This window comes from Delphinapterus leucas, chromosome 7 (genome assembly GCF_059928025.1).
Source record: "Delphinapterus leucas isolate spDelLeu-1000000601 "Yukka" chromosome 7, BTC_Dleu_Yukka2, whole genome shotgun sequence".
Taxonomy (NCBI): domain Eukaryota; kingdom Metazoa; phylum Chordata; class Mammalia; order Artiodactyla; family Monodontidae; genus Delphinapterus; species Delphinapterus leucas.
Genome location: NC_143135.1, coordinates 69,456,838 through 69,481,272, shown reverse-complemented (window position 1 = coordinate 69,481,272; position 24,435 = coordinate 69,456,838). Strand labels below are relative to the sequence as shown.

The following is a 24,435-nucleotide window of genomic DNA, read 5'->3' as shown; positions in this document are numbered from 1 at the left end:
CATGTGTTTCCAATCAGGCATTCTCATGCAACATCTGTACAGCTGTCCCAGGCATTCAAGGACCAACGATTCACCACAGTGTATAATTCATTTATTCACTCACTCATTCATGGCACCCTCTGCTTCCAGGAAGCAGGCCACAGTCGTACTGGGGATACCATGGGTCACAGTCCTGTCCTCAGACGAGCAGACAAGAGTGCCGGCTTGGAGTGGCGAGTCCTGAGAGGCAGGAAGTGCCAAAGTTCTGGAAGCCCTAGAGGCTCAGGGGAATGAGGCCAAGCCTCCCAAAGGGAGCTGCACCTACCCACTGACAGATGGACAGGAGCAGCCAGGGGAAGGGGCAGAGGGAACACAGCGCGTCCTAGGTAAAGAGGGAGCACATGCAAAACCAGGAGGAAGGGTCAAAGTTTTGCAGTTCTCCATTGAATAGTGACTCCTGCAAAGCTGTAAACTCCAGGAAGACAGATTCCCAGCGCTTGTCCAGTGCCAGCCAGAGTCTACCCTTCAAGGATAGTGAGTGGGTGTGCACCTGCCTGATGGGGGCCTGTGCTTCCGGGCCAGCACTGATGATGTAGACGGGGCCTCCTCCCCCTCACCAGCTCCCTCCATTCTCTGCCTTTTCAGCCTCTGCCCAAAGCTTCCACCCAGAAAGTCAGATATTCATCATTTACACTGAAGTCTGTGTGAAAGCATGCTCCACAAACACAAACACACAAACACCCTGCATTTGAGGCCTTTTCTCTATAAATGGGACTGTTATGGACTGAATGTTTGTGTCCCCCTGAAATTCACATGTTGAAACCTCAGCCCCCTATGTGATGCTATTTGGAGGTGGAGCCTTTGGAAGGCAGTTTGGTTTAGAGGAGGTCATGATGGTGGGGCCTCCACGATGGGGGTAGTGTCCTTATAAGAAGAGGAAGAGACACCAGAGATCCCTCTCTCTATCTCTTTCTGCCATGTGAGGACGAAGCAAGATGGCAGCTCTCTGCAAGCCAGGACGAGAGTCCTCCAAATCTGCCGTCACCTTGATCTTGATGTCCCAGCTTCCAGAACTATGTTGTTTAAGGCACCCAGTCTATGGTATTTTGTGATAGCAGCCCAAGCTAAGACAGAAATTGGTACCGAGAAGTAAAGTGCTGCTGTAACAAATACCCAGAAATGTGGAAGCAGCTTTGGGACTGAGTAATGGGTAGAAGCGGAGGAGTTTTGAAGTACATGCTAGAAATATGGACTCTAAGGGCCATTCTGGTCAGGTTTCAGATGGAAATGAGGAACATGTTACTGGACAATAGAGAAAAGGTGATCTTTGTTAGAAAGTAGCAAAGAACTTGGCTGAGCTGTGTTCATGTTCTAGTGTTCTGTGGAAGGTAGAGCTTGGGAGTGATGAGAAATTAGATATTTAGCTGAGGAGATATTAAGCAGTGTCGAAGGAGCAACTTGGTCCCTCCTGTCTGCTTATAGTAAAATGCAAGAAGAGAGAAATGACTTGAAGGAGGAATTCTTAAGCAAAAAGGAACTAGAGCTTAAAGGTGTGGAAAATTCTCAGCCTATCTGTGTTACGAAAAAAGAGAGCATGTTCAGAAGAGAAGACGTAGATTGTGGCCAAACACTGTGTGATAAGATTAGCCTGGGTGTGAACCACGGGCCTAATCAGCCACCCCAGCAGAAACAACTCCAGGGTAACTGAAGGGGGTGAAGACAGAATGGAATGAGGGAAGGCTGTCAGATTTGATAGATCCTACAGGGCTGACTGTATCGCTGTTTAGCTGTGTACACTTTTTCAGGCTAAGAAAAGAATGACTCTGAGGACAATTCAGCCAGCATCAGAGCTGTCTCCTCGGTTTAAAAAGGTGGGGTGGGGCATTGCCTTGGTTTCAACAGGCAGGATGGAGGCCTTGCAGAGTCTCCGGGGGACATGGAAATGCCCAGCAGAGCTGCAGGGGTGAGGACGCACCCCTGTCTCAGTGGGTCCTAAAGGCAGAGCATCGAACCAAAGAGCTAACGGCATTTACCTTGCTAGGTTTTGGGCTCACTTGGGACCCGTCACTCCTTCTTACTTCTGATTTCTTCTTTTTGCAGTGGGAATGTCTATCCCATGCTTGTCCCACCACTGCATTTTGGAAGTACATAACTTACCTGGTTTCACAGGTTCACAGCTGGAGAGTAGTTTTCTTTTAAGATGAATCATACCCCAAGTCTCTGAAAGGAGTTAAGACTTTTGGAGCTGTTGGGATGGAATGAATGTATTTTGCATTGCAAGAATTCATTGCATGAATTTTGGGGGGCCAGGGGTAGGGTGTTATGGACTGAATGTTTGTGTCCCCCAGAAATTCATATGTTGAAGCCCTAACTCCCAATATAATGGTACTTGGAGGTGGGTGGGACCTTTGGGAGGCAATTAAGTTGAGATGAGGTCATGAGGGTGGGTCTTCCATGAGGGGATTAGTGTCTTTATAATAAGAGGAAGAGACCAGCGCTCCCTCTCTCTACATGTGAGGATACAGCAGGAAGGTGGCCATCTGCAAGACGGGAAGAGGGTCCTCACCAAGAACTGAGTCTGTTGGCACCTTGACCTTGGACTTCGCAGCCTCCACAGCTGTGAGAAGTAAACGTCTGTTGTTTAGGCCCCCCAGTTTTTGGTATTTTGTTATAACAGCTCAAGCTGAATAAGACAGGGACTTAAAGGCATATCCTCTCTGAAAGCTGGCAGGCCTCTCGCACCTGGCCAAGGTAGAGCGCTTTTCCAGGACCCTTGTTCATCTCTTTCCTCAGCTCTCGACATGGGAAGCTATCCATCAGGCCTCCTCCCCATCAGTGCGCCCGCTCACTTGGAAGCAGATGATCCAAGACTCAAGCAGGAAAGTCTGGGGTTTTTTTGTTGTTGGTTTCTTCGTTTGTTTTTAATTGAAGTATAGTTGATTTACAATGTTGTGTTCATTTCTGCCGTACAGCTGATTCATATATATATATATATACATATATATATATTCTTTTTTAAATATTCTTTTCCATTCGGGTTTATCATAGGATATTGAGTATATTTCCCTCTGCTATACAGTAGGACCTATTGTTAAGTAGGAAAGTTTAGCTAATGGCCCAGGCCAAGTCAGCTTGCTTCCTGTGCTCCAACCCCAGCTTCTAAAAAGCAGCCCGCTCCCCCAGCACACGCACACAGCCACACACGTGCACACATGAGTACACACACGAGTGCCCTTTAACATCCCCACCTTACCAGGGTGGAGCCAGGGATGGAGGAGCTAGCCCCACTGAGTCACTCATGGCCCAGTGCCCAGCAGCACAGAAGAGCAGCATGGGGGCTGAGCCTCAGTCTGGGGAGGGAGTTGATAGGCAAAAGCGGCCACAGCCAGATGGAGCTATGGGTTCTGGATTAGCTGGAGGTGCCATGGGAGGGGAGGGAGAGCCGGTGTTGGAGGAATCCCCTGGAGGCCCCGGGGAGACACCGGGATCCATCACACCAGGACAAGGCCCCACTGGTCACCTATGTGGCCGTCCACAGTTACTAAGCAGTTATGGTGTATCGGGCTCTGCACTGGCCCAGGTGAAACAAATGAGGCGTGGTCTTTCTCTGCACTGTCCTCTCTGATTTATAGACAATGGTCTTGCATACCTATAAAGGTACCCACCCAAAAGAGTGGTGCTTGGGTGTGCTTTTAAAAATGCAATTTAAAAAAAATGCAGTCATGCTGTGCTTGTTACTCAGCAACTTACTTTTTACAGCAATTTATTTATTTATTTATTTTTGGCCATGCCACACCGTTTGTGGGATCTTAGGTCCCTGACCAGGGATTGAACCCGGGCCTTTGGTAGCGAGAGCGCTGAGTCCTAACCACTGGACCGCCAGGGAATTCCCTTTTTACAGTAGTTTTTGAGCTCTGTCCATGTTGATAGCCTAGATCTTGCTCCTTCTTCTCAACTGCTATCCGTATGTCATTGTATCCACATGCTACTTCTTCCTTAGCTAGCCCCCTTCTGATGGACATGTCAGCTTTCAGATTTTAGCCCTCCCTGGGGGGAGAACAGAGCCCTAATACAGGGTGCTGAGTGCAGTGCTATTGATATGCACACCGTATGGAGGATGAGGAAGGCCAGGGGCCACCTCCAGGCTGACAGGTACCCCCTGCATACACACCTCCTCCCCTTGGGGGTAGTGCTCAAAAAATCCCTGGGGGATTACACTGAAGCTATTGAGGGAGGGGCGGAATCAACCAGAAAGTCATCCAAATTTCTTCATTTCTGGTCTCCAAGGGAGTCCTGAGTATATTCTCTGCTGGTCTGGGAAGGGGCTGCAGTCAGGAGACTCTCCTATCTCTATTGTCCCCAGGACTTAAGGACCCCTATTTATTGCATCTGCTCTAAGACTTTTTTTTTACTTTTAATATTCCGATATATCTAAAGTCAAGATGCATGTTACAAATAAATAACTTTGCTGTAATCTCTGTCAGCCTGGACTGAAATTGAGTCCTTCCCGAGTGTGTGTTGCTTCTGTCGGTCACCGTCACCGGGAAGCATCCTCCTACCTGGGGAACGGGAATGAAGAAGGTGAGCTTGAGTCTTGAAAGATGAGTAAGGGTATACAGCAGGACAGGGTGGAGAAGAGAGTTTTAGGCATACAGCAAGTGCTCAAAAACTAGGTTCAGGACTTCCCTGGTGGTGCAGTGGTTAAGAATCCACCTGCCAATGCAGGGGACATGGGTTCGAGCCCTGGTCTGGGAGGATCCCACATGCCACGGAGCAGCTAGGCCCGTGCGCCACAGCTACTGAGCCCGTGTGCCACAACGACTGAAGCCCGTGCACCTAGAGGCTGTGCTCTGCAGCAAGAGAGCCCACCGCAGTGAGAAGCCCGTGTACCGCAACTAGAGAAATCCCGCGCACAGCAACAAAACCCCATCCTAACCAAAAAAAAAAAAACAAAAGTAAAAAAAAAGTAAAAAAAAACCCTAGGTTCATGCTTCCTCTTGGGGCCTGGCAGGGTCTGGGTGTGCTAAGCGAAGGAAGAGAAGTGGGGAAGTGGGAGAGTTGCCTTGGTAGGCACCTACTGGAAACTTAACTGGTCCCCCACTCGGAGACCCCACTGACACTGCACCCCTGTAGCCTGTGCTCTTAAACACTGGGCTACCTGCACCTGGGTTTTCCCTGGAACACAGTCTCAGGATCAGAAAGTATTTACTTACCTAGCAGAAATTGGAGTGGGAGAGAGGCATCATTGGCAAGTATGAATTTGGGCAATGATTTTCTCCCGTAACTGGTTTGCTGGGTTGGGAAGGCACCGGTCAGCCCTGTTGGCAAAGGGGAAAGGGCACACTGGACCGTAAAGCGAGCACAGAACATTCCTGCTGTTCACTGTGGTCCAGGGAGCACAGTGGCCTTTCCCCTGCTGAGGCACATCCCTACGGGCAGCTCAGGCCAGTGACATGCTAATCCCAGAGGAGCCCCGCTGCTCTGGGGCTTCCTGGGGAGTCCCCAGCTGGGAAGGGGCAGGGCCTGAGGGGCTGGTTCCAGTCCCGTGCTGGCAGTAAGCCCTGTATATGGGGTCACCTTCATTCTCTCAGTGCACAGGGCCAGGAGGGTGGGCTGTTTAGTGGTTCTCAGCCAAGGCTGCACATGAGAACCTCCTGGAGGGCTTGTAAGACCTACAGATGCCCACACCCTACCCCACATGGTTACATCCGTCTCTTTGAGGGCAGTACCCAACACTGTTTCGTTTCAAGTTAGGCTCCTGGGGTGACTCTAATGTGTGGCCAGGCAGAGAGTTCCTGGACTAGACCATTTCCATGTCCCCTCCATTCATCTTATCTTAAGGAAAGAGCTGGGCATGAACAGTGCACCTTTCTCCCATCTTCCCTTCTCAGAACACCCGCCATTGTATGCAGACGAGTCTCGCTTATGCCTTATTAGTAGTTTAATCCTGACAGACCCATGATACTCTGCCACCGGGCTTGGGTCAAGAGAGAAGGCTGCTTTGCTCTGAAGTTTGGTTTGGTTCGGTAAATGGTTCCTGAGCACCGACTGTGTCGGGAGCACCACGCCAGGAGCCAGGGGTACTCAGCACGGTCCCTGCAGTGGGGGGAATCACATGACCCAGAGGGGAGGTCAGATCCTACCCAGATGATTTGAGGTCAGATGCCCAGGGAGTACTGAGAATAGCATTTAGCTCAGCTGAGAGTTAGAAGGGGTCTTCTCAAAGAAGAAGCCTCGAAGGCAAAGTAGGAGGAAGCCAGGTGAGCCAGGAGGAGGAAGGCTCTGAGCGACAGGAAATAATGAGCACAGACACCGCACCGCCACCTTCTCGCTCTTGGGGCCAGTAGTGGGTGACAATTCTTTAGTCAAGTCAGGTTTTTCAGCTCTGGTCAATTTCTTCATATTCAATCTGATAAGTTGTCTTAACAGTTAAAGGACTGGGGCTTGGGAAGGTCTTGGATCTTAAGTGCTGGAATATTTCCTCTGATAGACTCTTACTCTAGTGCCAGGGGATCAGGAGGGAGATGTGGGTCCCTAGGCACCAGACACTGGCCAGGGGACCTAACGTGAGCCTTCTCTGGCTGTTTGCCCTTCTGTCCGATTGCAGTATCCCCACCCCAGGCTCACTGTGGGACTGGAGCACATTCCTTTTGGAGGCCAATGCCCCAAAGCAGAACACCAGACCCGCTCTTCCCTCTTGCCATCAAGCAGGCCTTCTGCATACTCTGGGATGGGAGCTCAGGAGTCCTTGAACCAGAGCTTGTTATGTCAGGTAGACTGTCGATTCAGTTTGACAGCCCCAGTTTGAATGAGCCATCGTCATGTCACACACTGCTGGGGTGCTGGCGGTTCGGACCTAAGTGTGTGCTCGCCTGCTTCTTCTAGCGGGGGAGATGGGCAGTCACTCATCCAACACGAACGCAAAGCCAGCCGGGAACTGAGCTGTGGGAGCCGAGTGGGGCCTGGCAGAGGAGTGACATTTAAGATGGGCCTTTAGGAGTGAGCAGAAGGCTGAGAATGGGGATGGGTGATCTGAGCTGAGCTAGAGGGAGTAAGCCACAGTGGGGAGTGGTCCACAGTTTGGTGCAACTGGAATTGGGGGATGGCAAGGAGTCTTGGGAGATGGGGGAAGGAAAAGAAGGTTGAGGCGAGACTTTTTAGGTCTTTCAGAACCAGGAGAGACCCAGCAAGATGTGTAGTTTAGAAAGATCACTAATAATAGCCTCTAGCCAACTGAAGAGAAGAAAAGCCAGTACCTCCCGAGTTTTTATAATTGTTAATAACAATGACAAGGCAATAATATCTGTGACTATTTATTGAGCACCACATACTTTGTGCCAAGCACTGTAACAGCTGCTTTTCCATGCAACTTCACAGTAATCCTGCAAATAGGTATTATTAGTCCCCATTTTATAGATGGGGAAACTGAGGCTCAGAGAGGTTGAGAGACTTGCCTAAAGACATTCATTCCTTCATCAGGTGTTTATGGGAAACCCAAAGTGCCAGGCACTGTGCCAGGCCCGGGGGAGTCAATGAAGAACAAGATAGACCAGCCCCTGTGTTTATAGCTGAAAGTTGATCTGGGACGATGGAGCATTAATCAAGAGAAATTACAATGAACAGGGATAAGTTGATAGAGAGGGACAGAGAGCCATGGGAACCCAGAGCTGGGACCCCTAACCTGGTGTTGAGGGACTATGGAAGGCTTCCTGGAAGAAGTGATGTTTAAACTAAGACCTGTAGGATGAAGAGGGATTGGCCCTTTAGTCTCGTTGAAGGAGGAGCTTTGTACTCTAACTGTGGTACCCAGTCACATGTGTGCCTGAATTATATTTTGATCACTCGACACCCCTCTTCCAAGAGCCTTCAGGCATCCTGTAAAAAGAATTGTTGGGAGGTCAGCCACCTCATTTCCTCCTTCATCCTCCTGTTCCACACAGTGGAACAGCTGTTGATCCAGGGTGATCTCCTGTTCCACACAGAAGTGGAACATTTCCACAGAAGTGTCTGAGGAGCACCCCACCTCCTGGTTCCCCAGGCTGGCCACTGACTCAGGCCCGCCATAAGTCCTGCAGCCCAGATCTGCAGAGGGAAAACCCAGCAGCACCCCATCCCCCAAGCTTGGGCAGGGCCAGGCAGCCACCTTTGCCATACCTGGCTTCCTTGACATCCGAGTAGAAACACAGCAGTGACTTGACCATAGCCTGTGACCATTCAGAAAAGTGTTTGGCTTTCTAGCAAGGGTGGCTCTTGCTTAAGTCAGAAAGATTCCGGAAGGAATTCCACAGGGAGGAATTTCGGGTCACCCAATCTCTTGCCACACCTCCATAAGTGGATCACAGATTTACAAACGCTGATTCAAGTTCTATACGTGTTACATAATTTGGGCTGGAAGAAGGAGCGTCTTTCACTCAACACTCCAGCTCCCAGTCTCAGATCTACTGCTTCAGTCCCTGGTACAACTCCAGCTTCTGCTTACACACCCATGAGGATGGGGAGCTCACTACCTCAATAAGCAGCTCAGTGCATCTTCAAAGAATTCTCGTTCTTTGAAGAATAATCGTTCAATAATGATTGAATGGGCACCAAGTGTTAGAAACTGTGATAAGCTCCTTATATGTCCTGCCTCCCTTAAACTTCATTCTGCTGCCGGAGGTGGGCACAACCCTATTATAGTATACTTATTTCATTGGTACGGTAACAGAGAGTGAAAGAAACAAATTTACCCCACATCACACAGCTGTTATTGGCAGACTTAAACGTTGAGGATAAGTCTGCCTGACTCCAGGTCTATGAATGCACGCGTTATACACACACGCTCTCAGTTCTCTTCACCGGAACCCATCTTTCAATCTTTACACACTGGTCCTCGTTCTGGCAATGATTGGGTGTCTCAAGTCTTCCCTTCTCCAAGATGAGAAGTTCTGCAGCAGAGGCTCTTCCCCTGGCTGGCAGAAGTGGTATTAACTGTGCTCGGGAAGGAGAGGAGGGGCCAGCTTTCAGGGATCCTAGGAGCATCCTCAGTGCCCCCTTTGCCCAAAGTTCTAAGGGTGTTGTCCTGGGACCAGCAGCAGCATTACCTAGGAACTTGTTAGTGATGCAGACTCTGGGGCCTCACCCCAGAGGTGCTGAATGAGAGACTAGAGATGGGGCCCAGCAATTGTTTCAGTAAGCCCTCCAGGTGATTCTGATGCAACTAAATGTTGAGAACCATTGCCTTATAACATTGCAGAGAGTAGAGGAGGCAAAGGGAAATACTTAGGTCACTCGTTCTTCCTCCCTAACCCAAAAGCATCTCTAGAAATAGGACCAGATGTAATAAAATTTGAGGGATGCCAGAAAGAGCCCATTTCCCCCAAATATATTGCTGAAAGGCTGTCACAGTGCCTCAAACATTCCTTTTACACCCAATGGTCCTTCATTCCTTTGGTTTAGGCATTGTTAAATGCCCCTAGGAAGTGGGTCTGGGCTTCAGCTGCTAACCCCTTAGTGCGGGTTCGTTCAGTGGTTTTCAGTCTTGGCTGTACGCTAGAATCATGTGGGGAATTTTAAAAATCACAGAGGCTTTGGTCTCACCCCCAAAGATTCTAAACTCACAGTCCAGGGTAGGATTTTTAAAAGCTTCCCCAAATGGTCTAATATTCAAAGATTGACAATAACTAGATTAGATCAGGTGGTTCCCCTTGGTCCAGTCTGCTGGCTGGGGAGGTGGGTTTGCCGGGCCTTCTCTGCGGGGCTCTGAGAAGAGATTGGGTGGAGCTGATCAGATGCCAAAGGAGCTAATTATGGATTTGCATGTAGCGTGTGTGACTCCGGGCTGGTGCTCCATCAGTGTCAGTCCCCTTGCCTTACTTTCCCAAATGCTTGTTGAATGGGGAGAGACTGGATTGAGTCTGGGTGAAAAATCAGAGAAGGGAGCTCCTGTGCCCCCTGGAATTGTTCCTGGCCGTCAAGCTCTCTCACCTACATTTTTTTTTTAATTGAAACTTTAACAGCCAAGCCATGATAATTCTTAATTACAAATGAGGAAATAGTGGCTCAGAGAGGGGAGGGGATTTGTGCAGTTGTTCAGCTAGGGCCTGGCGCAGCTGAAACAGTACCTGGGTCTTCTGATTCCAGGGCTTCCCCAGCCGGCATCTTGCCCTCCTCTGCCACCCTCTGTCCCCACAGGCAGGTGTGCCTTCCCGGCATCTGGGGAGGAGGGTGGCGTTTCCTCTCTGCCAGCAGAAAAGGAGCTGAGGAGAGCATCGGGTGAGTGTGGTGGCCCAGGAGCCACAGGGCGTTGCAAGCAGGAGGCGGTGCTCAGTGGTGTCCCAGGAGGACGAGGTCATCTGCTGGGAATGAGGAGGAATTTGGAGGTCAAAGAGATTGGAGGGACATAATAACCATGGAGAAAGGAAGAGTGAATTTACGTGAACAATACATTAAGATGGGCAGTCCGGAGGGCCCTCTCGAATGTGCACTGGAAACCGTGTGCGCTGCTGTTCCGGAGAGTGTTGGCCGTGGGATGTTCTCCTGCCCTGCTGACTGCTCAGGTCTCAGGTCTGGGCAGAGAGGAAGTGAAGAGCTGTTGATCCAGGGTGAGGGTTTTGCTAGTAGATGTGATTAAAAGACAGAGGCCACTGGAGTTTGAAGAATCTTGGCAAGAGTGTTTGGGACATGATGGGATATGGAACCCAGGCTGGAGAGGGAGGGATGTGAGAATGATGGATTGGGAAAGGTAGAGAGAGTTGGAGTGGAAGGACTGAGGAAGCCAGTGGGAGATGTTGAACAGTAAACAGGAAGGAGAGAAGGTTGTGGTCAGAGCAGGCTGCTCTACTGGAGACCGAGGTAGAGGGAGAATCTTCTTGTAGATGCTAGGAGAATAGAATTAGGAGAATCTCCTAATGCCGGAGGTATGTAGGATGATGCCATACCTTGCAGTAGAGTTGCCAACGTGTTTGAAGAGTGAAGAGGAGACTGGGGGAACAGAGCACTCACAATGACGAGGAGGCGAGAGGGTGAAACAAACTCAAGGGAAGAGGACTTTCCTGAAGCGGGTGGAGGAGTGATGGTCTAAACCAATGGTATCCAATAGAAATATAATGTGAGCCACACATGCAAGACATGTATATAATTCTAAATTTTCTAGTGCTCACATTAAAAAAGAAATAGGCACAGTTAATTTTAATATATTTTGTTTACCCAATATGTCTAAAATATTATTTCTACATGTATTCAATATAAAAAATTATTAATGAGATATTTTACATTCTGTTTAACATGCTAAGTACCAAGTCTTCAAAATCTGGTGTGTATTTTACATTTAGAGCACATCTCAATTCAGACTAGCTAATTTCAAGTGCTCAATAGCTACTGTGGCTTGCAGCTACCATATGGGAAAGCCCAGGTCTAAACTCTTGCTTCCTGTCACATCTGTCTCCCAAGTCCTTACCAGCACTGAGTGATGTGCTATTTTGGGAAACATAAAAGAAGTGAAAAACTCCACCTCTATACTCAAAGTGCCTTATCTTATTAGAGGCAGCTGTGGAGCAGTGAAAGGAGAGTTGGGTTCCAGTCTCAGCTCTGATTTTCTACTTGTCAGGGATTTGGACACTTATAGTGTGACTCAGCCTCAGTTTCCTCATTTTTTTTTAATGAATAAATATACTACTGGCTTAATAAGATTTTGATTGTAAAACATTCTGATCACCAGCTATCTTTTTTTTAATTGAAGTATAGTTGATTTACAGTATTAGTTTCAGGTATACAACATTGTGATTCAAAAATTTTATTGATTATAATCCAGTTATAGTTTAAAATATTGGCTATATTCCCTGTGCTGTACAATATATCCTTGTAGCTTATTTATTTTATATACAGTACTTTGTATCTCTTAATCCCCTACCCCTATTTTGCCCCTCCCCCTTCCCTCTCCCCACTGGTAACCACTAGTTTGTTCTCTGTATCTGTGAGTGTTTCTGTTTTGTTATATTCACTAGTTTTATTTTTTAGATTCCACTTATAAGTGATATCATACAGTATTTGTCTTTCTCTATCTGACTTATTTCACTGAGCATAATACCCTCTAAGTCCATCCATGTTGTTGCAAGTGGCAAAATTTCATTCTTTTTTAGGGCTAATATTCAATATAAACTGTGTATTTATACCACATTTTCTTTATCCATTCATCTGTTGATGGACACTTAGGTTGATTCCATATCTTGGCTATTATAAATAATGCTGCTATGAACATCGGGTACATATATCTTTTCAAGTTAGTGTTATTGTTTTCTTTGGATATATACCCAGGAGTGGAATTTCTGGATCATATGGTAGTTCTATTTTTAGTTTTTTGAGGAACCTCCCTAGTGTTTTCCACAGTGGCTGCACCACTTGACATTCCTGCCAACAGTGTCCAACGGTTCCCTTTTCTCCACATCCTCACCAACATTTGTTATTTGTAGTTTTTGATGATGGCCATTTGACAGGTGTGAGGTGATAGCTCATTGTGGTTTTTTTTAATATATATATTTATATTTATGTATTATTGTTTCTTTTAATTAATTAATTTATTTTTGGCTGCATTGGGTCTTCGTTGCTGCACGCAGGCTTTCTCTAGTTGTGGTGAGTGGGGGCTCCTCTTCGTTGCAGTGCGTGGGCTTCTCATTGCAGAGGCTTCCCTTGTTGCAGAGCATGGGCTCTAGGAGCCTGGGCTTCAGTAGTTGTGGCACATGGGCTCAGTAGTTGTGGCTCACGGGCTCTAGAGCACAGGCTCAGTAGTTGTGGCACACGGGCTTAGTTGCTCCGCGGCATGTGGGATCTTCCCGGACCAGGGCTCGAACCCGTGTCCCCTGCATTGGCAGGTGGATTCTTAACCACTGTGCCACCAGGGAAGCCCCTGTTTGCTAGTATTTTGTTGAGGATTTTACCTCTATGTTCATCAGTGATATTGGCCTGTGTTTTCTTTTTTTGTGATATCTTTGCCTGGTTTTGGTATCAGGGCGATGCTAGCCTAGTAGATGAGTTTGGAAGAGTTCCTTCATCTGCAATTTTTTGGAATAGTTTCAGAAGGATTGGTGTTAATTCTTCTCTAAATGTGTGGTAGAACTCACCTGTGAAGCCATCTGATCCTGGAATTTTGTTTGTTGGGAGTTTTTAAAATTACTGATTCAACTTCATTACTGTTAATTACTCTGTGGATATATTTCTTCTTGCTTCAGTCTTGGGAGATTGTATGTTTCTAAGAATTTGTCCATTTCTTCTAGGTTGTCCATTTTATTGGTATAAAGTTGTTAGTAGTAATCTCTTATGAGCCTTTGTATTTCTGTAGTGTCAATTGTAACTTCTTTTTCATTTCTGACCTTATTGATTTGGGCCCTTTCTCTTTTTTTCTTGATGAGTCTATCTAATGGTTTATCAATTTTGTTTATCTTTTCAAAGAACCAGCTCTTAGTTTCATTGATTTTTTTCTATTTTTAAAATCTCTATTTATTTCTGCTCTGATCTTTATGATTTCTTTCCTTCTAATTTTGGTTTTTTTGTTCTTCTTTTTCTAGTTCCTTTAGGTGTAAGGTTAGGTTGTTATTTGAGGTTTTTTTTTGTTTCCTGAGGTAAGTTTGTATTGCTATAAACTTCCCTCTTAGAACTGCCTTTGCTGCAACCCATAGATTTTGGATCACTGTGTTTTCTTTGTCTCCAAGTATTTTTTTTTTATTTCTTCTTTGATTTCTTTAGTGACCCATTGGTTGTTTTGTAGCACATTGCTTAGCCTCCATGTTTTTGTGGTTTTTGCAGTGTTTTTCCCTTATAGTTGATTTCTAGTCTCATAGCATTGTAGCCAGAAAAGATGGTTGATATGATTTCACTTTTCTTAAATTTACTGAGACTTGTTTTGTGGCCTAGCATGTGATCTATCCTGGAGAATGTTCCGTGTACACTTAAAAGGAATGTGTATTCTGCTGCTTTGGGGTGGAATATTCTTTGTATATCTATTAAGTGCCTCTGGTCTAATGTGTCATTTAAGACCAGTATTTCCTTATTGATTTTCTGTCTGGATGATCTGTCCATTGACGTAGTAGGGTGTTAAAGTCCCCTACTGTTATTGTGGTACTGTCAATTTATCCCTTTATGTCTGTTAATATTTGTTTTATGTATTTAGGTGCTCCTATGTTGGGTGCACATATTTAGTGATCAAATAAGTAAGTACCTGTGAAGCAAAAAGCATTGGTCCTTAACCCCAGTCCCCTGCCTGTCTCACAGGTTGAGATAGTGCCTGTGAAGTACTTTGTCAATTGTGTATAGTGAATTACTAACATTATCAAATGTGAAAAATCTGGGACTCTGACCAAATCTTGGCATTCATTTTATTTGTTGTTTTTCTTTAAGTAATTCACAAACTCACTAAGATATTCTAACTGATCAAAAGGATATAAAATGAAATGTAAAGCTTTCTTCCACCCCAGACACCCAGTCCCCTCCCCAAAGACAACCATGGCACCTGATTTTTAGAATACCCTTTGGGAGATGTTCTGTGCATTTTATGGATAAATGTGCAGATCTCTGTGTGTGTGTGTGTGTGTGTGTGTGTGTGCACACGCATATATACATATCATTAGTTTACTCAAATGGAAACAGTCTCTACACACTGTCCTGCTCTGTGCTTTTTCATTATTTTTGAGATCATCTAATATCAATGCGTATAGATCTACCTCATTTTAAAAGTGCCGCTGTAGTATTCCCAAGTGTGAATACTGATAATTTATTTAACCAGTTCTGACTTAATAAGAAATATGTATTTGGTCTCTGCTCCTGATTTCTGACACAGGGCTCCTAAAAACCTAGTAATTTCCTGGGTGATAGCAGCGATAGGACCATCTTTTGTTATAATATTTGGTCTTAGTCCCTGGTTCCAGACACATAAGCTTCTAAGACCCATGGATTCTCCAGAGTGATGAGTGGTGGTTTTTTGGTTTTTTTGTTTTTGTTTTTTTGCAGTATGCGGGCCTCTCACTGTCGTGGCCTCTCCCGTTGAGGAGCACAGGCTCCGGACGCACAGGCTCAGCGGCCATGGCTCACGGGCCCAGCCGCTCCGAAGCATGTGGGATCTTCCTGGACTGGGGCACGAACCCGTGTCCCATGCATCAGCAGGCGGACTCTCAACCACTGTGCCACCAGGGAAGCCCAATGAGTGTTTTTTTGATTGTTAATGATGTGACTCTTGGAAGATGAGGGTTCATTTGCAGAGAAACCATGTGATTAGAAAGTTGGAATTTTAGCCCCATCCCTGACCTCCCAGGAAGGGAGAAGGGCTGGGGATTGAGTTAATCACCAATTGCCAATGATTTAATCATGCCTATGTCATGGGATCTCCCCAAAAAAACCCTAACTGAAGGGAGTTGGGAGAGCTTCTGGGCTGCTGAACACATGGAGGTATTGGGAGGGCAGTGTGGCCCAAGAGGATATGGGGGCTCCACGCTCCTTCCAACATACCTTGCCCTGTGGCATCTCTTCCATGTGGCTGTTCCTGAGTTGTATCCCTTATAATAAAGTGCTCATAGTAAGTCAAGTGCTTTCCTGAGTTCTGTGAGCTGTTCTAGCAAATTATCAAACCTGAAGAGGGTGTCATGGGAACCTCCAGCTTATACCCAGTTGGTCAGAAGTATAGGAAGCCTGGACTTGTGATTGGTGTCTGAAATGGGGAGCAGTCTTGTGAGACTGAGCCCTTAACCTGTGGAGTCTGCACTAGCTTCAGGTAGTAAGTGTCAGAAGTGTTCTTTGTGGAGTAAGAAACAGTTTTCCTTTACCTATGAACACATAGGCTGTCACCAGTCTTTTGCTGTGCTTCAGTGACAATATGTACACTTATAACTTTGCATCTATGTGCCCTTATTGTAGGATAAGTTCCTAAAAGTAGCATTTCTGGGTCAAGAGGTAGGTGCTATTTAATATTTCTATAGGTTTCAACATGTTGCCCTCCAAGCAGATTATACCCATTTATAATCTCCACAGTAATGATTGGGTATAACTTCTGCACACTCGTGGCAACATAATGTTATCAAACTTTCTCATTGTTCCCTGTCTGATAGCAGCCAAGTCATTCAACTTTCCCAGCCTGGGTTTCACTGAGCTGTGATAAATGTGTATGACAGCTAGTACTTAACAAGTGTTACCAGTAAAAATGGTGGCTCTTACTATTTTGCAGTGATTTTTCTGGTTGGGGTACAAGTACAGGAACCCGATGAAGGAAAGCAGCCTGCCAGCCTCGATCTAAACCTGCATCTGTCCATTTTGTTTGGGTTTGGCTGATATCTGGGTGACTTCCCAAGGCCATTATATGGCAATATGGGGGAGGGGGAGGAGCTCCTCAGGGAGGAGCTGAGCTCTTTGGTCTCTGAGTAATCAGGCACCAAGAGGGGGAATTACTACCTGAGCTAACAGGAGAGATAGGTACCCTGTAAATTGTATGCAAATGTCAGTCATCAACACTAGTCATGGCATCTAAACCTGAAAGCCATTATTTGGGGTTTCTGTGTTGGCCCCTCATGAAGCTGTGTGTCTGAAATTCCAGGCTCGCTTGTTTCAGGAATGGCAGAAGTTAGGCAGGGACATGGATATATTAGTTGCAGCTTAAAACCATCCCATTTCTCCTCCTAGCTATTTGACTCTCAGCAAACTTGGGGCTGGGAAAGGGGTCTTGCCAGCTCTCCCTCAGCCAGACCTGTTGCCCCCTCAACTCAATACAGATCCAACCCCTTACTTTCCTGATCTCTCCAAATGGGCAGCAGTTCAACAGGCAGGACATGCATATTTGTTTATTTTATTTATTTTATTTTTTAAAGGAATTTTGCCTTTTTAAAAAATTTTTTATTTATTTATTTATGGCTGTGTTGGGTCTTCGTTTCTGTGCGAGGGCTTTCTCTAGTTGCGGCAAGCGGGGGCCACTCCTCATCGCGGTACACGGGCCTCTCACTATCGTGGCCTCTCTTGTTGCGTAGCACAGGCTCCAGACGTGCAGGCTCAGTAATTGTGGCTCTCGGGGCTAGTTGCTCCGTGGCATGTGGGATCTTCCCAGACCAGGGCTCGAACCCGCGTCCCCTGCATTGGCAGGTAGGTTCTCAACCACTGCGCCACCAGGGAAGCCCTGTTTATTCTTTATTCATTCTTTCATACAGGCATATCGTGAGCACCTATGAAGTGCCAGACCTGTGCTGGACACTGGTGTTTCTGAGATGAATCGGAAACGAGTTCTCCCAGCAAAGATCTCACAGTCTAGGGCAGATCTACCATGCACGTGTGTGCTTCCTGCTGCTCCCACCACCCCGTCTCCCCAGTCCAGGCCAGAGACTGGCCCGGGTCTGGCCACACTCAGCACCTTAGGCTGTTCCCACCTGTTTGGGCTCCAGCCATGAGCTCTCCTGAAGGTGCATAGGACAAGCACATGCGGTGAGCCCAGGGCCGCGCAGGTGAGGTGTGTAAATGATAAAATCGTGAATTCTGCTGCCGGATTGCCCTTCCTGAAGCCCAGTTTAGAGCATGCCATGCTCCTACTTGAATACCATCCTAGGACCTCACTGCCCGCGGATAATTCCTTCGGTTGATCCCCAGCCTGTGACAGATTCCTCATGGTATAGCCCATCTTTGTTTCTTACTCACCAGGTCCCAAACATGAGGATCCATCATGCTCCTCTAGGTGGGCTCATTTCTTTCTTAGCTGGGATTGCCCTTCCTCCCTTTCAAAATCTTATTCTTCAAGTCTCAGCTGTAATGATGTCTTCCCCATTCCCCAGCTCCTGCAAACATCCTGGCTTATTATCGGGACAGTTGAAGAATACCCCGATTTCCAACTCTACTCAGCCACTTACTGTGACATTGCACGAACTACCTAACCTCAGTGGCTTGACCTTGCTCCTCTCTAAAATGGGTGTGATGATATACTCTTCACCAGGCCAGCGCCCACAAGCCAGTGCCCTGCCATGGAGGAAGCGTGGCGAGTGTGGGGCTGGGCTCAATCACTGGTGGGCGGTCCCCACTAAAAAGGGGATGCGGTGAGATTGCTGACCCATGGGAGATGGAAGCCAAAGGGTTAAGGGAAGAAGGGCTTTTGTCCTCTCTGTCTACCCAGAGCTGGCTGTCTCTACACCCTCACTGTGGAGCCCCCTTGGGTGCCTCAGAAATCAGCTGTTGTCTTAGAGTTTTCTCTTTGCTCTTCAACATTTCTTTGAGTCTCAGATGGAGTGACCAGCTGTCCTGTTTTGCCCATGACTGTCCCGATTTTAGCACTGAAACTCTTGAATCCTGGGAAGACTCTCAGCCCTGGGCAAACCATGAGGGTTGGTCACCTGAGGCTGGTGACACACTGATGGAGAGGGGTGAGCAGTGGGGACTGCAGCTCCTGGACAGGTACCTTGTGCTCAGCCCCGCTGGGCCTTACATGTGTTGTGTCACCTCATCCTCACAGCCCTCCTCCTGAGGTTTTCCAGTCCTCATTCCACCGCGGAGGAAGCCGGGGCTCTCAGCAGTGAACGCGCCGTCTCTAGGTCTCGACAGCTAAGAGGTCCCCAGGGTGAACCTGTGTGGATCCTCCCACATCAGGTATCTCCACCGCACCTCACCGCACCTGGAATAACCCTTTTGTGATGTGACTCATCACTTCACCAACCTGCTCCAGTACTTCTGAATTAGGACCCCTAAACTAGGCTTTCTGACTTCTAGTTTAGTTGCCTACAGTCTTCATAAGGATGCTGATGACAATGATGCTTGTTTCCTGGTTCTCATCTGATGATCACACTGGCTGGATAAGTGGCTTTCCAGATAAGTCAGATGAAAATGAGTTGTCCTGGGACTTCCCAGGTGACGCAGTGGTGAAGAATCTGCCTGCCAATGCAGGGGACACGGGTTCGAGCCCTGGTCGGGGAAGATCCCACATGCCGCGGAGCAACTAAGCCCGTGCGCCACAACTACTGAAGCCTGAGCACCTAGAGCCCGTGCTCCGCAACAAGAGAAGCCACCGCAATGAGAAGCCCACGCACCGCAACAAAGAGTAGCCCTCGCTTGCCGCAACTAGAGAAAGCCCGCGCAGCAAAGAAGACCCAACGCAACCAAAAAATAATAATAATAATAAATTAATTAATTTTAAAAAAATGAGTTGTCTTGATTAAGGTGTATCCTCCATGGCAGGCAATATATGTCTCCCCTTTAATTGATGCTGTTGTCCCCCCAAATTGTGGTGTGAACAGTATTAACCTTTATTGTGATTTCAGGAAATATATCCTTCTTAAATAATAAATTTTTAAAAGCAGCAAAGTGCTACCTCTGTAATTTACTTGAAGGAAAAGGAGTAAGGATTACTCCTTTTAGATTAGAGTATTAGATTCCAGCCTGTTGCTCAGTAGCTGGCTTCACCTGCCTGGTACTTTCTCTTTGATTAGTTCCCAAGGGGTGTCACCAGCTCTAGGAAATCAGGCTTTCCGGAAGCCCCTTAGTTCAGGTTCCAGTGGCTTCTGCCCTGCTAATGTCTTCAGTTACGTGACCTCTTCCTTAAAGGAAGCATCTACATCTTTCTGGGAAATTGGTAGAATTTAGTTTTTCTCTTCTCTCCACATAGAATTCAAGTAAAGATGAAAAGCAAGGTAAACTTTTTATAAATTTTTTTTTTTTTTTTTTTTTTTTTTGCGGTGCGCGGGCCTCTCACTGTTGTGGCCTCTCCCGTTGCGGAGCACAGGCTCCGGACGCTCAGGCTCAGCGGCCATGGCTCACGGGCCCAGCCGCTCCGCGGCATGTGGGATCTTCCCGGACCGGGGCACGAACCCGTGTCCCCTGCATCGGCAGGCAGACTCTCAAGCACTGCGCCACCAGGGAAGCCCCAAGGTAAACTTTTAAACTTTAAACTTTGCTCACCAGATATCTTGGTCTAATCAGGAGAACTTTAAATGATTTTTAAAACATTTTTTTTTATTATCAATTTAATCAATGTGAAAATGCAAAATGATATAAATGTATAACTTGGAAAATTTCTGGTGCCGTCCAATCTCTAACGGATAATCCCTGTTAATATAGCATATATTACTCCAACACTTTTCCATACTAAATATATACATATTAGCACACAGTTACACAAATGTAAGTAAGATCATAGCATATTGTTTTATTTTTTATTTTATTTTATTTTTTGTGGTACGCGGGCCCTCACTGTTGTGGCTTCTCCTGTTGCGGAGCACAGGCTCCGGACGCGCAGGCTCAGCGGCCATGGCTCACGGGCCCAGCAGCTCCGCGGCATGTGGGATCTTCCCGGACCGGGGCACGAACCCGTGTCCCCTGCATCGGCAGGCAGACTCTCAACCACTGCGCCACCAGGGAAGCTCTATAAATTTATTTTTTAACTGAGTAACATGTCATAGACATCTTCCCTTGTCTGCACAAAGTTTATTTTTGTTCATGGCTGCCTGGCATCCATTTTACATGTAAAATCTGATTTATTGCACCAACCTCCTTGAGTAGAACATTTGAGCCAGGTCTGACTATTGGCCTAGCCACTAAGTTTCTCTTGTTCGGGAATGATTTTAGCATGAGGTGCAGGAGTGGTTACTCATTAATTCAACTTTTTAAACAGTTGACAAGCAGTTTGCCTTTAAACTCTTGGAACTGTTCATGTTCCATCTTTGCCATAGACCATTTATTCCTACTTCTATGTGTCAGGAAGAAGAGGAACTCTTTGTTCCTAAAACCTAGTTAAATGCCTGATTAATTTGTCAGATTAGGAAGAGGATTTTCTAGTCAAAAGAAAATATAGAAGCTAACAAGGACCAGTTGGCCAGCTTCCAGCTGTGTCAGCATCTGAGAAACTTGGGCATGTTATTTTTGTTTTTCAGTTTTGCCATTTCTTGGGACAAAATAACTGAAAGGCTCAAAATGGAGGTCCCTAAGGCTATTAAAAGGGCTGCTACTCCCCCAGGAGACTAGTCTGTCAGTAACCTTGACTAACATGGTTAACACAGGATGTACATGTAATACAAATAGTTGATGATCCAGATTTGTCATTAGCTCTAAATATGGTTTTCCAAATCTTATGGTAATCATAATCCCAGCTGCTCATATGTGAGGTCAGGGAAATCAGAAAATATAGATAAATAGATGATAGATCAGTAGTCACCAAGTAGAGTGGAAAAACTGTGGGTTTTGAATCAGACAGAACTGCATGTAAATCCCACCTTTGCCATTTCCTAGCTACATGGACATGTTGCTGACTCCTATAAAAAATAAAAGAGAGGGATTTTAAAACACATAATAAATAGATAATAAAGCAACGGACACATAAAGCCTTAAGTAAATTACAGTTCTCTTTGCTATATGTGTATAAGCTTTTAGATGTGCTTAACTTTTCAAACCACCCAAGCAGCAACATTTCTATCAGATCGGCTCGCCTTCTTGCTGCTATAATTAGTCATTCACTTATTCATTCAACAAACGTTTATTGGCCAATCGCTATGTGTCAGGCATTGTGCTGGGTACAGGGAACACTGAGATGAAAAAAGCACCTAATTCCTGCCCTCCAAGGGCTGACCTGGAACTTGACCTCTGTTTTCTACCTGAGAGAGAGAGAGAAAAAGCAAATGTGGCAAAATGTTAATAATTGGTGAATTTAGGAGAGGGTATATAGATGTTAATTGTACTTGGCTTTCAATCTTTCTGTGAGTTTAACATTTTTTAAAATAGGGTTGGGGAGAAAATATTTTTCTGTTACGTAGCAGTTGTAATTTTTTTTTTTTTTTTTTTTTTGGCTGTGACAGTTCTTAACTGCGGCATGTGGGATCTTCATTGAGGCATTCAGGATCTTTCGTTGAGGCGCACAGACTTCTCTCTAGTTGTGCTGTGCAGGCCCAGCAGTTGCGGCACACGGGCTGTCTAGTTGTGACATGTGGGCTCCAGAGTGAGCGGGCTCGGTAGTTGTGGTGCACAGGCTTAGTTGCCCCATGGCATATGGGACCTTAGTTCCCCGACCAGGGATTGAACCTGTGTCCCCTGCATTGCAAGGCAGATTCTTAACCATTGGACCACCAGGGAAGTTCCGGCAGCTATAACTCTTGAAAGCCATTATTACCTCCCAGTTTTTCAGCATGGAACCTATCGGATTATCTCCAGCCACTTAGCCGAGCCTTAGGAGAGAGATGGTAATGGGGTATCCTGGGGATGGGAGAGGACAATGAGAAAAGTCTGGAAAAGTAACAGGCATGGTTACCTGGAGCCACACAGCAGGGGCCCAGGGGCAACTGGGCACCCAAAGAGTGAGGGGCTAAACAGGAAGTAGAAGTGGAAACAGAGGCATGGGCTCCAGCTTGAATCCTGCCCTATTCACCATCCAGTCTCCAGCCAGCCCTGACCGTTCTCTGTGTGGGGAGGGTGGAGGTGGAGGGGATTTGTCACATTCTGTACCCTTAACTGCCAACCACTGACTTTTGACTTGAGCATAGAGGTTAAATATCTGACCTTTGGAGTCAGCAGCCCTTGTGTGAATCTCAGCCTTTGCAGGGTCAACTTGGACAAGCTGCTTAATCCTGTTGACACTGAAGTTTCTTATATCCTTGATGGAATTCTAGTGGGTTGTGTGACACTTTAATGACGTGGCGTGTGTAAAGCAGTTAGCGCAGGGCCTGTGCATGGTACCTACTTAATAAAATATTTCATGACATATATCTTAGCCAGTGGCTCTACTGTTCATCTACACACTCGTGCAGAAATCTCGGCTTGATGCCTCTTTGCCTCGCCCACTGCCACGGCTAGTTATCAGCATGTTCTGTCCTCTTTACTCCCAAATGCATCCTAAATCAGACCACCTTTCACTGTCTCCAAGGCTATGTCTCCATCTCCTATCTAGTCTCTGCGGCAGCCACCTGACTGTTCTTCCTGCCTCCACTCTGGCCCCCTCACCCCCAGATGCTCTCCACAGTGGACTTTCTCAAGCTTAATGGAGAATGTCACCTTCCCACCTAAGCCTTCCTATGGTTTCCCATCACCCTTGAGTAAAACCCACCCCTGACTCTCATGTCATGACCCAAGTCCTGCCTAGCTCTCCAGCCTTGTCTCCTGAACTCGCCCCATGGCTCCCTGCATCCCGCGTTTTGGCCTTCTTTCTGTGCCTCAGACATACCAGTTCACTCTCACCTCACTCTCTGTAGTTGTTCCCTCTCCCTGAAATGTGTGTCTTCGCGTGGCTACCTCCTCGACCTCCCTGTCGTTTGGGTCCCAGTTCATTTCCTCAGCGAGGTCCTCTCTGACCATTCCGTCTCATGTTGTGTACCACCTCCATCCCCACCCGCCACTAGTACCCTATTTTATTATCTTTAAAGCACTTGTTATCTAAAATGATCTCATGTGTTTATTTAACCCTTGTGTGTCTCCCTTATACAATGGAAGCTCTAGGGAATAGTAAATAGTGATCTTGTGTTTTGTTCACTGTCCTAGCTTGGGCTGCCATAACAAAATACCACAAACTGGGGGCCTTAAGCAACAGAAATTTATTTTCGCACAGTTTGGAGGCTGGAAAGTCCAAGATCAAGGTTCTGGCAGGGTTTGGTTTCCAAGGAGAACTCTCTTCCTGGCTTGAAGACAGCTGCTTTCTCTCTGTGACCTCAAATGGTCCTTTCTCCATATGAGCCCATGGAGAGAGAATGAGAGAGAGAGAGAGAGACTTTTCTTATGAAGACACCAATCCAGGGGACTTCCCTGGCTGTCCAGTGGTTAAGACTCCACGCTTCCAATGAAGGGGACTCAGGTTCTATCCCTGGTTGGGGAACTAAGATCCCACATGCCATTCGGCACGGCAGGAAAAAAAAAAAAAAGACATCCAACTGGAGCAGGGCCCCACCCTTATGACCTCATTTAACCCTAATTACTTCCTTAGAGACCCCATCTCCAAATACAGCCACACTGGGGGGTTAGGGCTTCAACATAGAAATTGGGGGGGGCGGATACAAACATTCAGTCCATGACATTCACCATTGTAGCATCAGCATTGGAACCTAGAACAGAGCCTGGCATGTAATAGGCACTCAATAAATGCGTGCTAAATAAATGAATGTGTTATAGAAGTTCACTTCACTGTGAGTCCATATGAGTGGCGCCAAGTCTAGCACTCCATCCCGCAGGTCAGGGGGTGTCCCTGTACATTCCCCAGGCAGCCATCAATGCCACGGTGGAAGAGGACATCCTGCTCTCGGTTGCATACTCCTGCCATGGCATCCCCACTATCGAATGGAAGTATACGTCCAACTGGGGAGTGCAGAAGATCGTGGAGTGGAAGCCAGGGACTCAGGCCAACATCTCCCAAAGCCACAAGGACAGGGTCTGCACCTTCGACAACGGCTCCATCCAGCTCTTCAGTGTGGGTGTGAGGGATTCCGGCTACTACGTCATCACGGTGACCGAGCGCCTGGGGAGCAGTCAGTTTGGCACCATCGTGCTGCACGTGTCGGGTAAGAC

The 24,435-nt window shown here is 46.8% G+C and overlaps 1 protein-coding gene across 5 annotated transcripts in view; it reads left to right on the top strand.

Annotated features, from left to right (window-relative positions):
* The window catches only part of VSTM5 (V-set and transmembrane domain containing 5), a 28,379-nt gene that overhangs the window by 1,373 nt on the left and 2,571 nt on the right, over window positions 1-24,435 (top strand). For 2 of the 5 annotated variants that reach the window (XM_089915400.1, XM_022561352.3), the window contains exon 2: window positions 24,102-24,428. In XM_089915400.1, the coding sequence (XP_089771526.1) occupies window positions 24,102-24,428 (327 nt within the window). Of the gene's footprint in view, window positions 24,429-24,435 lie in introns of those variants that run through there. The other 3 variants (XR_016393884.1, XR_016393883.1, XR_016393885.1) reach the window with 3 other exon arrangements.